General features: G+C 37.4%; 1 protein-coding gene across 8 annotated transcripts in view; it reads right to left on the bottom strand.

Moving 5' to 3' along the window:
• LOC130429117 (A-kinase anchor protein 13) overlaps positions 1-14,832 on the bottom strand; it is a 65,916-nt gene that overhangs the window by 19,918 nt on the left and 31,166 nt on the right. For 7 of the 8 annotated variants that reach the window (XM_056757520.1, XM_056757503.1, XM_056757544.1 and 4 more), the window contains 5 exons: positions 8,423-8,489; positions 4,391-4,503; positions 1,589-1,872; positions 950-997; positions 209-274 (listed from right to left, as the gene is read on the bottom strand). In XM_056757520.1, coding sequence (XP_056613498.1) covers positions 209-274; positions 950-997; positions 1,589-1,872; positions 4,391-4,503; positions 8,423-8,489 — 578 coding nt within the window. The remainder of the gene's footprint in view (positions 1-208; positions 275-949; positions 998-1,588; positions 1,873-4,390; positions 4,504-8,422; positions 8,490-14,832) is intronic. The other variant, XM_056757530.1, reaches the window with a different exon arrangement.

Here is a 14,832-nt window from a genome sequence, read left to right as displayed (position 1 = left end):
AAACATTATTTATCTAAGATGTGAGGCTGAATCAGCATCATAACAAAGCTAAACTGTCTCTTTCTCTCTTAGCTTCACTGTGCTCTCGGACAAACAGGCAATGCAAATGATGATGATGCAAAAGCTCTTTGTGCTAGTTAAAGGGGGCGGGCTCTTTGGCTGGGTTTGCAGGAAGCTTGCAGGTGGCGCGTTTACACACTTTCAGTACCTGATGAGCTCTCTAATGTCTTCCAGGTCTGGACGGATGGGGGGGTCACAGGGGCACCAACTCAAACTGGGTGGAATACAGGGGGCACCAATGGGCACAAATCCAGTTAGAGGGACAGTATAGTGTATAAGTAGCATTTATTGAACAAAAAGAAATGTTTATATATAGGGCTGATTCTGTGTAACCATGGACTTTTCAAAATAAAGGTTCTTAAAGGTTATATTGCCGCTATTCCACAAAAGAACCATTTTTCGAAATTTTCTTAAAGCAGCCGTGCAACTGTGTTTCATGCATTCTGACTTCTTTACAATCTTCAACGTGCTATCTTCTCATGCTTGACATGGTAAACTTAAACGAGTTGGATTATTTCTGTGCTCGATACCATCCCCCAAGGTTCGTCTAGGACTCGGAAACATTTTTTCCAACATGAATTAATAAATGTTTGTATATAATTTAAATTATATAAATATTCTTATATACATTTGCATTTATAGTTATTATATTTGCATAATACACATACATTTATCAATAAAAAATGATATGCACAGTACACAGATATATATTATGTAAATACAAAGTTTTATTCTGTATGCGATTAATCGCGATTAATCGTTGATTAATCTAAGTAGAAACTGAGCAGATGAGTCTTTTTAAAACACTAAAGTGAAAAAAGGAAAAATCCTCTACACTTTCACACTACCTTTAAAAAAGGTAGATACCTTTAAAGATAAAAATAGATACCTTCTTCTGTATAATACAGGCTTTTCATCTCCTGCACTTCTTGCTGAGCTGGAAATGGACAGATGAGATGAAAAGTGATGAGAAACATGGAAATACAAAAGTGAAAGAGAAGCGCAAATAAGGGATTCAAATGAAACTTCTAATGTATAAAAGTCCTTGTAATGTAAGATCTAATAGCTCTGAAAGTGAATAATGAGCAGGTTCTAAACATTTGAAATGAAAAGAGAGGGTTTCACACGTTCTTTGAGCATGTCATGTTGGTAAAGGTGCTAACACATTAGCATGCGGTGTGACTGACTGGGTGTGAATTCGAAGTACCCCAAATGCTTTTTAAAAAACAGAGCAAGTTCTTCATCACTCATTTGGTTGTAATGAAGTCAAGGTATAGTAAAAGCTAGCTACTCTCCATTACTTTTGTATTACAATTATTCACGGTTGCATCATGATTCCCGTGAAAGCACTTGCTCAATACCAAATATCATAAATTATGCAGTATTTTCAGTTCAGTCATGGATTACAATCTTCAAAAGCATAAAAATGAATAGAAAGAAATGTAGTGTAACTATGTTATATAATTATTTACTCGATGCGTAGATTATGGAATGTTAAAAAATGAAGGAAGATCATGATCCCGTTTACCTGCGCCGGTTCATCTCGTTTCCCCCTCCCGGGTTCTTCCCCGGACCCCAGCTGTGTCTGCGAAAAGGAGAGAGCGAGCGTACTGTTGATCGGAAGAGAGAGGAGCGCAGAGGCACCTCCGTCAACCTGTCTTTGGCCTCCTCCGCCGCCTCCCCTCTGTGCCGCACCTCCTCCGAACTCTCGGCCGATGAGCTGGGGTGTCCCACGCTGGCCGTGTCGTCTGTGGAGGAACAGGAGATGGAGACCTCGCTGGTGCTGTCGCCTCCACCTACTGCCTCCTGCGCCTGAGACACAAACGCCAGACAAACCGCAATTCATTAAACACTTCTTTGAAGTATTATGACAACACCCTGTCAATGATATACCGAATGGCATAATTTAAATACTGGATTTAAATAATTGAAGCATTTATGCCTGTAAAATATCACATGAAATTACATTATGACAAGGAAAGACAACATTTATGAAGACAACATTGGGTGTCACTTTAAGAAAACAAACCGTATGAATCACACCAACGATCGAATGAGTCTGCTGAGCTAGCTGACGCAGACACATCTACATTCAAACCCGACACACACTGTATGTTTATACAATGTGCAGTACATCTGCTTTCATACCCACCCCCACCCTACACCCCCAAGACTCCCTCACCCATCCGAGCACCTTGTGAACATACACTAACAGAGCTCCCACACCTCAGCTTCAAGTTTTGATGGGTCTATTGTGCTGGGTGTTGGTGCTGAGAGAGAAGAGGCGATGAGGATTTGTTAAGATTGTGAGGGTAAACCCCTGTTCTAACAGGCCTGAGAGAGATTTCATTGAGCATGTGTGTGAGCAATAACAGGGGTGGTTTATAAGCATGTGTGAGCGTATATGGTTTGAAAGAGTTCTAGGGAACTTCTAACCATCATGGCCACAGGATCTGTGGGGGGGACACCATAAGGGGGCTTAAATACACAGGTGCCCTAAAAACGAAGGTTACATGAAACTACATATTCTCAGATCAATAACGTTTAGTATTTCATCCTAGTATCTGTAGGGTTTTTGCTTAGGCAAGGAAAAATTTTATTAAGTATTAAACTTCTTTGTCAACCTGACTAGTGACCACATTATCATACGGATTCTGATTCTGAATTTATTCCAATTTTTTGCGTATTGAAGATCTCAAGTATTAATGTTAAAGTATTACATTGTTTTGGTCATGTGGCCATATCTAGAGACCAGAATAACATGAAGATATTACTCGGGTCAGTTAGCAGCTAGCTAGAAACCAATACACCTCGCAACCACTCGGAACAACCTAGCAACAGGATAGAAATACACTAGAAATTAATCAGAACACCTTAGCAACAGCATAGCAATGCCCTAGCAACTACACACTAACAACCACATAGAAACACCATAACAACCACAATGAACAGCCTAACAGTGTGTCTGCAGGTTGTACATTAACACTTGTAAACAACACTTTTTCCTCAAAAACATTGAATGATGTGAAATGCTATTATTAGGGTAACAAGATAAATTTAAAGTTGAGTATTTGAACAACTGCTAACCGGACAATGCGAAATGGTTTCCAAATAACGTTTCTGTATTCGCCAAATTCACATGTATTGCGCTGCCCACAGGGAAGCTTATAGAGTGACATTATTTACAACAATGGGAACTGACAATTGCACATATTAACCACATGGGGAACCATATAGCAAAAGTTCACTAGTGTTGCTTTAAATGACATATCACTAATATCACGAATGTGCATGTCGCAATGGTTTGCAATAACTTAATGACTGTACTCAGGGGTTAAATTGGGATCTGTTATGTGGTGGGGCTCTGTGGGGGAATTTTAGGGGTGTGTTTACAAAACATATAATATTATCTTATTAACTCTTTCACCGCCATTGACGAGTTATCTCTTTATTTAAAAAAAAAAACGGTTCCCCGCCAAAGACGAGTTATTACGGCAATCAGTGTTTGTACTTTTTTACAGCAGGTGGCGCTATTACACACCTTTGGGAAAAAGTACAGAATCCCAGAACCTAGAACGTATATGTTCAAGGGGTTTCTAATGATTGTTCTGAGTGTAATCTGGGCAGAATCTTTGACAAAAAACCTTAATTATCTCAGCTGTTTAATCAAAATGATGCATTTTTGAAGAAACCTACCCACATCTACGGAGTGATAAAAAACGAACACATGAAGATAGAAGAATACGGTTTCTTTTGTTTGAAAGCTGAGACTCTGTTCTTTCATTTGCCATATTGTTTCTCCATATATTCTTAACAGAAAATTTACTGTGAGCCATTAAAATTGGGTGAAAATGTTAAAAAACGCTGGCGTAGGCTGGCAACTTCTCTTAAAGAGAGCCCTCTGCTATGAACAATAAAATGATATTTAAAATCATCGGCACCGGACAAGAAGCAGCACTGCACATCAGGTCTACAACTCACAAATAGGCGGTGCATGTCTGGGCAATTCAGAAAGGAAACACAAATGTGTGCTGACAGGATTTCTGCGCGAACGCAGTTAATGAGCGACTATGAATTGGGTTAATACGTGGCATACAGATCAATTTTTTCGCTGACAAAAAAAAGGTCAATTGTTACTTAAACTAGAGATTTATACTGGGGTATATCAGATTTATTCTGGGGCAGGATGGGGTGCCACTCCATAAAACAATTTGTTTGTAATTTCAATAGATTTTCAAGCATTATTGTATCACGTATAGTAAAAGGCCTTGTTAAGCAAGTTTTTCAAAATTGTACAGCCCTGGTAGTTAATATTCTCTCTCTCTCTCACCTTTATGAAGACGTTGTCCTCACCAGCGTCTGGACTGAGAAATCCATCCGTGTCGCTGCTGGAGTCTCGAAATGTGAGTGATTCTGAAGTGCTGTGACAGTCTGGAAACTTCTCTGTGACAAATATAGACAAGAACACATTTATAAAAAAGTCTTTTATCTGGTGAACCCGTTAACATCCACCAAAAAGTCTAGAAAAAAGTAAAAAATACTCTTTTATATCTCAAAACGTACGATTCCGACTTCAGAAAAGATCCTTGTACACCAGCGTGTGCATTCACAAGAGTAATAGGTGTTAGACCTCAAGAGACCCGTTTGAAGCATTCTCCAACACCGCACCATTGCGTGGGAAACAAAACCATATCAGGTCACGTGGGTGACAAAACTCTCATGTCAAACCTCAACAGGTTCCATCACTTACAAAAAGTACCGTCTCTCTTGCTTTCACTTTAAATTCAAACACCACAAACTCATTCTGTGTGAGAGGTTGGAGAAGACTTCAGCACTGGAAATGTGTCACAAAAGTGTGAGCTTGGTCAGCTGTCACACCCACCCCACAGGTGGCTTCATGGCCTGGGAAGAAAAGGAGGGGTCTTGTGTGGGTCACTACAGCTGCCCTTTCTCTTTGTGACCATGTGTGTGTGTGTTTATATTTGTGTCAATGACTGAAAGCTGCAGTGAAAGTAAACATCATAACTTCAGCTGTAGACAAGTGACAACATAACTGAGGAGAAGGGTCATGACAGGGCTTTGAAAAGTCGAGCATGCTTCACAAAACATAATAATCATGTACTATAGACAAAAAACAAGTCTCTTCACATCCTGACAGGAATCAATATGTAGTCTAAATACATATTTTCTTTAAAGCACACCTTCTGTGTAAGTCTTAGAAACATAAAATGTTCTTCAATCATTTCATTAGTTTACACATAACTTTGAGAATACTGTTCACGCTTAAACCACAAACTTATAAAACTGCTACAAGTTCTATAAAATAACCGCAAATAAGATTACTATTATTGTAATTTTACATGCTTTGTACTTTTATGTTGTCTTCGAAATAAGAAGGTGTGGCTTTGGAGAAAGCATGTGAAGTGTTGGATCTTTTTCCTTTAATGCCATCAAAGCCAGCTTGCTTATTGCTATTCGTTACAAAACTGCCTACCCCATAGATGCCGTGTTTGTACTGTTTTAAATTCCTCCATTTTGGAACGGTCTAAGCCGGTTGGTAAAACAGGGGCGTCAAGCACCATTTTCAAAAACTTGTAATTGTGATTTAATACATATTAAAACACAAACAGACTCTTACCTATGAAAGGTTATAAAAAAAATGTGGCCCTTTATATTGCAATTTTTTTTTACAGCTGGATACTGCTCAATATAGTGCCATTTTACCAAACAGTGATGACATCAGCTGCATCTACGCCAGGACTAGTCAACTAGCGGCCTGAGGGCCAAATGCAGCTCACCAATCATCTTTACCTGGCTCGCATTAACATTCAACTAAGTCTAGAATTTTAAGACGGTGTCCTTGAAGAAATGCACGTCCTGAGTGACAACATTTTTCAAAGTCTTTGAAAGTCCCAACCGCTTCTACATTTGTTACGAAAGTGTTTTCCATGGCTCATAACAATTGACGTCTTATAAAGCAATTTGATCGGTATGTCCAAGAAACGTAATTATTTAAAGCATTATAATCTGTAACAGGCAGTTGGTTTCCACACACGATAGGTTGCATTCCAAAATGTGTCTTATGCCCTTAAAAGTAACTGCAGGATGGGTACTACACCACGTGAACGGTTGTCTCAGTTAAGGGGATTTTTTTTAATTAATGCATTCATTATGTATGATTTGAACGGCCAAATTTAACTCACACTACTAAGGATCTGACCTTCTAAGTGCGTGGGGCACCCGAAGATTCGATAATAGTGTTCAGTTGTTTGCACAGATCAATGGATTTGCTTTATAATACACCAGTTTAACATCAAGTGGCAGGAATTACTTTAGTGCTGAATTTAGTAGCGTTTTTGACTTTCATTAATTCAACCAAATATCTTCATAAATAGGCAATCTTCATGTAAAAACAGTGCCACCCACATCTTGGGTGGAATTGTGGTGAATAAATTAACAGCAATTTTATTTTTGAGTTAACTTACGCTACAAGGAATATAAAATAAAATGAAAAAGACAATATCTCTTTGAATTAAATATCATGAATATCATGAAATGAGGATATGGTAAAAAACTGGCCCGCATCTTATTTATACTTTTGGGATCTGGCCCTCAAAGAAAAGTAGTTGAAGAACCCTGATCTACGTAATTGAAGCAGTTATTGATATCTATGGCCTACCCTACCTTCAAATTGTTCTATACTAGCTTTTCTCTAACCAAAGACTTAACAAAGGCATGAGGTTGGGGCGGGACTAAACGCTTGTCAGACCAAACGCAAGGTGGCCGTTTATGACCTGTTTAAATACCATCCTATTTTTTCAGTTGTTATTTGGTGCACAAACTTTATGACGTCATTTTTTTGCCATAGATAATTTGTATATGGACCACTCTAAAGAGGTGCAAATTCATCTTGAAAAAATATTTTTTTCCCCTGAAATTGTATATGTATGCAAATAGTTTAATATCATAGGTACACATTTCTAGTAATTGTGCAGTTCATTTTCATAATGTTATTTCAGACGGTTTTGGAAAATTCTTCCTCTCCACAAATTGTGTCACTATTTATAATATTTCACAATGGAAAAACAATGCAAAAACTAATTACTATAATTATCATAAGTTGAAATTTAGGGGTTTGGGTACAGGACATATATATATATCGCATATTATTGTGGGTGTCAATAGATGATATAAGGACCTTAGTAAACAACTAAGATATGAATACTTATATGCTTTTTAAATGTGTTTTTCGGATGTGGACAGCAGTTTGCTAATATTCTGCAGAATGGCCCATATACAAGTGGGGGGGGACTGCAGAGAGGCTGCTCCAGATAGCAGAAAAACGGAAAGTAAAATTAAGTACACCGTCGAACAGAAATGTGATCTCGAGCGGTAAACTGGAGACATGATCGGTACACGATTGAGAATGAATGGGTTTAAGGCGAGCGTGACCAAAAAGTTTAAGATTTGATAGGTTGAATGAATAACTTCAATTTCAGTCTGTTCATCATTTAAAGTGATCGCATCACTATAGAAGACTTCTCCATAAGTTTGATTCATTGAGGCATATGAACACAGCAACTACACAACAAATTTGGTCCGAGGATGATCGCTGCAAGAAGAAACATGGAAACTCTGACTGTTAAGAGGACAGTTTACTCAGATTTTTGACCGTTTTGAAATGTTGCCACATGAAAGCAAACTGAACCAAGACAATTCCAACATTGTCACAATTTGGACTCTATTTCAGAATTAACCAAGTCAATTGGTCTGAAAACACCTCACACAAAAAAATATGAAAAAATACAGTACACATGTATTTTTTTAATGAAAACTTCATTGTAAGTAGACTGAAGTAATTCTACTGAAAGTTGTATTAGATGACAAGGAACAGACTTTGACGTCAAACCTCAGGACAAAGTTGTAAAATATGAGTGCCCGGTTTCACAGATTATTCTTAAAGCTGGTCCCAGACTCAAATAAACTTTCAGCTGTTTTAATGGTCAATTACATTTTTTTGTCTCAAGATGCACAACCGTAATGTTTTTATCTAGGGCATTTTAATAAAAGCAACTTTAATATCCTAATTTAACCAGGCATAGACCTGGCTTAAGATAAGTCTTGTCTGTGGGTCATGGCAAAACATTTCTTTTTTCGGCAACATGATCCAAATTGATGTGTTACCAACTAAAAACGTTTTTGTTTTATCGGCATAAGACAGGATATGAAAATATAACCTTGGGAGCGCTTTAAATAACCGCATGCACGTATCACATGAGTTTACATTAGGATTACAACCGACTAAATAAATATAAGTATTAAAAATGGGATGATATCATGCCAGGGATGCATATGGTCTTACCTGGGGATGCAATGCTGTGTCTCTTCTGGGCAACACTGGAACACAGAGCGTCTTTGTCTCTATGAATCTGCAGATAGAAAAGGGAAGATGTGGTCTCACACTTATGCATGTGACTCTGTCTAAATGGAAAGAATGAATTGACAAGCCAACAAAACATATAAAGGTCAGATTACACATCATAGTTAGACCTATCTGTGTGAAGCTCAAGATGTTTGACATTTTCTTTCTTTACGAGTCGAGGTCAATAAATTTGAAGGTCATTTATAAGTAAAACTTCGAATTCATTTCGCTCAAGGACTCCAGCATGTGCGCTTTCAGTTCAGTCTGTGGTTTGTGGACCCACGTAACAGCTGCATCTCACTCATCGCAGACCACACAACAGCCTGGAGGGACAACAGCGGCGACAGCAGTCCAGACTTAATGCTCAGATGATCCACCCAAGCCAGAGATCAAATTAAATGAAAACGTTGGAAATGCGTTCTAAACTTACACTATTACATCGGACTGGATAAGCACATTCAAAGCTGCTGCAAAATAAAGCAACAAACCAAGAGTGGTCTTGGGTTACAGTGATGTTACCCCCTACTGTAAAGTACAATAGAGCATGCAAGGCCTACACTGGGATACTTTAATTATTCTGGGGATGGAAAGTTTGCACATTGTCCATTGAAAATTTCATGGAGATTTTGTACTTTGTACTTTGTTGTACTAAACATTGAATATTAGATATTATTTACATTTATTCATTATTCATTATCAGCATCAAATTTAGATAAAAACCAAGGCTAATGGGCCAAAAATGGCACTAAAAGGCAATTTAAATTCTCCTTTACGCCCAACGGGATAACTATTCAATAAGGTCGCTAATTAGCATGAAATCGTACATTGTGAATCGTACAAAAACTGTTGCGATTACTAGAAAAAAAGCAACACTGAAGTCCCACCCCAAACCCCGCCCTTAAACCTAACGTTCCTGGCACGAAAGCAAATCGTACTAAAAATGTACAAATGAGATTCTAGGAATTCATACGAATTAGCCGAAATTAGCCACATCGTATAACAGTTACGTTTTTGCTGTGAGATTATGTTGTTTAAGGCTCAAGAGCAGCGCCAAACCGTAACTCGTCATAATGAAATATATCAAAACTCTTTCACCGACATTGACGAGTTATCTCGTCATTTAAAAAAAGTCGCCAAAGACGAGTTATTACGGCAATCAGTGTTTGTACTGTTGTACAGCAGGTGGCGCTGTTAAACACCTTTGGGAAAAAGTACAGAATCCCAGAACCAAGAACATATATGTTTTAGCTGTTTGTAATGATTGTTCTGAGTGTAATCTGGGCAGAATCTTTGACAAAAAACGTAAATTATCTCAGCTGTAATCAAAGTGATGCATTTTTTGAAGAAACCTTCCCACATCTAAGGAGTGATAAAAAAACACATGAAGATAGAATACAGCAGAGACTCTGTTCTTGCATTGGACATATTGTTTGTCCACATATTCTTTACAGAAAATGTACTGTGAGCCATTCAGGTTTGGTTAAAATGTTAAAAACCGCTGGCGTATGGTGGCAACTTTTTTTTTAAAAGGCTGGCGGGGAATGAAATAAAAGAGACACTGAAGAGAATGATGAATTCCCAAAAAAAAACATAGGGACTAATATGAGGATGGTTTGGTTTTCAGGAAACAAATACTATCAAAATTCTCAACACAAACTTAAACTTACGACTGCAAGCACCAGTGTTTGTTCGTTTAGGGTTTCATATCATGTTCGTTTTATTAAGGTAAAAGAAAATGAGGAATATGTAACGATTTGGGATGTAGGGATGTAACGATTCACTCAGTTCACGATGCGACTCACGGTACTGATCTAACAATTAAAAAAAATCCAAATGAGAGATCAAATTTGTTTTTAAGTCTCTTTGGATAAAAGCGTCTGCTAAATGACTAGAGGAGACAAATAAGAAATGAACAACTGCCCTTCTATTATTTCTCTAATGCTGCACATTTCTTTGTAAAATAAAAATGTCTTTCAAGTCAAATAACAAAACTAAATTGCAATTTTAAAACAAATTTCAAATCAAATAAAAAAAGAATAATACAAAAGTATCTTCAATATAAACAATGACGGACTTTTCCTGATTAATTTAATTTTAAGAAATATCCTCTCCCTTACAAAGTTCAATTTCACTCTGAATAATTGTGGTAATGATATGATCAAATAATCGAACAATGTCTGGCTTACCTGCCCACTATATGTCAATCTTTGATACGAGGTAGTGAAAGAGCGAATACATGCCCTCTATTGGAAATGTTTACACAGATCTCATGTTACGGGCAGCGCTGCTACTGAACAGCAACCAGAACAAAGCACCCACAATAGAAAGCCTGTATTGAAGTGACCTGCGGCCCTGATGGGTATTCACCCAGCTGGAGAGCTCGCTGAAAAACCCCTTCGCCTTTGTTATAACCAGCTAAACTTTGTCACGGGGTCAACACAGGTGATTCAGGATTGGACAAGAGAAAAGACGGTCAACAAAGGACACAGGTGAGGGAAAGAAAGATGTAGAACGAGAAGAGCCAGAGGTGAGAAATGGGACCATACAATTAAGTACACCATACAGTACCAGTCAGAAGGATTGGAACTCCTACTCACTTATTCTTATTTTTTCCACGTGGAAACGTGGTCTAAAAAAAAGGTAAAAAGTTTATCACAATCAAAACATCTGATAGAAAAAAAAAACATTGTTATATTTGATATTCTTCATTATTTGCAGAAATGTTCTCTTGGCATTTTATCAAGCAGCTTCTTGAGGTTTAACCCTGAAATGCTTTTTAAACATTATTGAAGTGGTTCCAATCTATTCTCAGTTTTAGTATCGGCTGCTCTGTTCTTATTAATAAGTCAACCATTTAAATTTAGTTTGGTTAATTTGGTTAGCTTGGTTAATTAGTTTGTAAAAAAAAAAGTTTATATTTGCACAATTATATATCAACTTATTTCTGATATTTAAGCATCCACATTTGGTTCAAAGAATGAGAAACATTTTACTCAAGAGGTCCAACTTTTGACCGGTAGTGTGTATGATGATAAAACATTTTTACAACCAAATGAATTGTTTACGACACAACGGCTTAATAATGCTTGTTTTTAATATGTGCATTGTGTGCAACATTTTAAAGGTTAAGATGAACTGTTTTAAGAAGGCCAGTGTGTCCTCAAGTGAGAAACAAGAAAATAATAAACATTTAAAGGGAAGGTTTTTACACACCCTCAGGTTGTTCCATATCTGTATAAATGTGTTTTTCTGCCAAACACAAAGGAAGATATTTGGAAGATCTGTTTGGTTATTGACATTGTTCCAAATATCTTTCTTTGTGTTCAGAAGACAGAATTTTCATTTATGGGTGAACTATCCCTAAAAATGCATATATATTATATGCAAATCCGCATTCTTGGCTCTGCAGTACAACAATAATTTTGAGGAAGATTCAAGCTTCATTTAGTCCTTTTTGGATGTTTTACCTTATCTAGTTAATGTTCTATGCTACTAAATCGGTTTGATTAAATATTTTTAACAGACCATCAGAATCACCGGCAATGCCCACTGTGTCAAAAACAAAGAAAGACCAAAAACAAAATCATTCCGCAAGTAGCTTGCACTTTTCCGTTTCAACCACAAAGCCCAAAACTTATTCAATGCAGATTCAATGACTGAGACCTTCCTTATCTTACTTGATTTTTGTCTTATCTCACTTGACAGGTTATTAACTTTCAGTTTGTCCTCGGGCACGTGAGGCTCAACGAGCAGTTCACATTTCCATCCTGGCCGGGGACTAATTATGTTTACACCCACTGAAAATCAAGTGGCCACGCACAGTTTAAAAGCAATACACAATACACAACGCTCTATTGATGAGCTGGCATACAGGAGCACTGAGCGGCCACTGTGTGCTTCTGAAGGCAGTACGCCGGAGAACACTGATGTCTGTTATACTGCCTACAGACAGGCACATTGGGTTATTCCCAGCGGTTCCAACCAGACTGTGTGACCGTATCACAAATCTGCTGCCTTAGAAAAACAAATAATATCATGATAAAACGATAAAGGCGGTGAGAGATGGTGAAAACTAGCACATAGCTGTAAAGAGCTGTATTGTTTTAGCGTGCGGCTGTGGTGTAAATCTAGAAAACAGCTGTGATATTAGAACTGGTCCGCATGTTTGTTTCAATAGTGTACAGGTTGTTTTCATTGTACGTCTGAATTCCTTTTTTATTTGTTCACACTGCAGCATATTCTGAATTGATTTGCAATTTCTCAGATTGACTCATCTTGCAAAAGATGATATCACATCTGTTTGTCTGGACCGTGTAAGCTGTATCACGTCAGTTGCCATAGTACAGCATCGACTAAAGCATCAGCGCGTCAATAACTGCGTCAGTGTGATGTCAGAACACCAGGTCATTATGAACTGAGGGATGTAAAAATTATGAGTAAAATATTAGTGAATTTTACAAATGTGAATAATACTTAGATTGCGCATACACTACACGAAGATCTAGACCAGTGGTTCTCAACTCTTGCCCGCGAGATCCATTTTTCCTGCTGAGTTTAGCCACAACTCAGATGTATAACACCTGAATAAGCTAATCAGCGTCTTTATGAAAAGATGCATTTAACTTTAATTGCGATTTTTTTCTAATATACAAGAAAAGAAAGAAAAGTAAACCTTGCCTGCAGCTGTTATGAATATTTTGTTGATTCTCTCATTTTTGACTACAGTTGACTCCTGGCTCTTGACTAAATAAGCTTTGCTCATGTGTTGAGTGTCATCTCGAATTCCTCTCAAAGCTGAGCTTCTGTTTGAATGCCGAGTACAACTACACAACAAGCGTACAAAATTTGTAAAACATCTTCGATAATACACTTGAATAAATGAATGTGATAAATCGATTCTAATATAATTGTATGTGCTTATACAGTATTATATGTGTGTCAGTGGCGGCTGCTGATCTTTTAAAGAGGGGAAGCTCATTTTCGGCCTAAATCATAAAATTTTGTCCATTTATTTATATGTAACCCTGTCGTACCAACTAGGCGTCTTTTCCAGTGACTTTAATTAATGAACAAACGATCTAATATATATATATATATATATTTAACTCAACGGGAGGAAATGTGGGAATTATGTTAAACTGAAACAATGAATGTGGTGTGAAATTGTGTGAAATATACGATGAAGGTTGCAGCAGTTTGTCTTTCGACTACACATGCAAAATCCGCGATGGGACTGAGTTGGAAATGGAGACACAGAGTGATACGCGTCATAAACTGAAGACCACGCCCACACCAACCGTCTCTTTGCATTGCGAGAAGCTGCCGCCTCCTTGTCATTTATGATTTATATAAAAAAAAATGTCTAAAAGCTGATATGTGACAATGTGTATAGCAAACAAGCTAAAAAAAAAACAAGAAATACGTTTTTATAAGCTGTCGACCCCAAAAAACAAGCGTTTTAGGACATAAAAGTGGATTAAAAAGAGATGACAGACCCTCCAATCATCACGCAGACGCTCGGAGTCCGGGCCAGCCCACTCCTCCATTCATCCCAGAGACGCTGAGCGTCCGTGGGCGGGACATAATCGCATCATTATCCAATGACCGTCTTGTTTCTAAGCACTGAAAAAAACTGTTTAAAGCAGCCCCATTGAAGTCAATGGACGCTGGGCTTCAACAGAGTAATGCACTGTACGCTACGGGAATGAATGAGAAGGAAATCGAGTCAGCCGACCTAAGTAGCTGATTCTGAACGAAATTGTTTTCGTTCGAGATGAATGTGTTTAACGCATTTTTAGTCAATAAAATGTTAACATAATAGTACATATATTTGAGCATTCATTTTTTGACAATTATAGGGGAAGCTGAGCTTCCCTTGCAGTCTTAAAGAAATCGCGTCTGATGTGTGTGTTGTGTTTATTTATATGTCTATATAAGTAGACAATCATACATGTATATATTTACTGTAAGAAATAAGTGATTTAAATATGAATTGTATACACACACAAGTGATAGAAACACAAAAAAAATGTAATCGATTAATCGCGATTAATTGATTCGACAGTCATAGTTTTAATACGTACCATTCAGGTTCACATACTGTACATATAAGTTTGGTACTGATATGCACTTTATGGAACCATTATGTAACGTTTGAGGTACTCATTTGAAAAATACTTTTTAAAATGATACAATAAAACGCTTGTCAGACTACTGATATTCTCATTTCTAATAATAAACACATTTCTAAAATGTATCTGTGTGATCTTTTTAAAAGCCTACAACAGCAGGAAGTTAAAACTGGGCATGCATGGATGAGTAGTTATTATTTGCATCATTAACTAACAAAA

The sequence above is a fragment of the Triplophysa dalaica genome, chromosome 1 (assembly GCF_015846415.1).
Source record: "Triplophysa dalaica isolate WHDGS20190420 chromosome 1, ASM1584641v1, whole genome shotgun sequence".
Classification (NCBI taxonomy): domain Eukaryota; kingdom Metazoa; phylum Chordata; class Actinopteri; order Cypriniformes; family Nemacheilidae; genus Triplophysa; species Triplophysa dalaica.
This window is presented reverse-complemented; position numbering and strand designations above follow the sequence as displayed.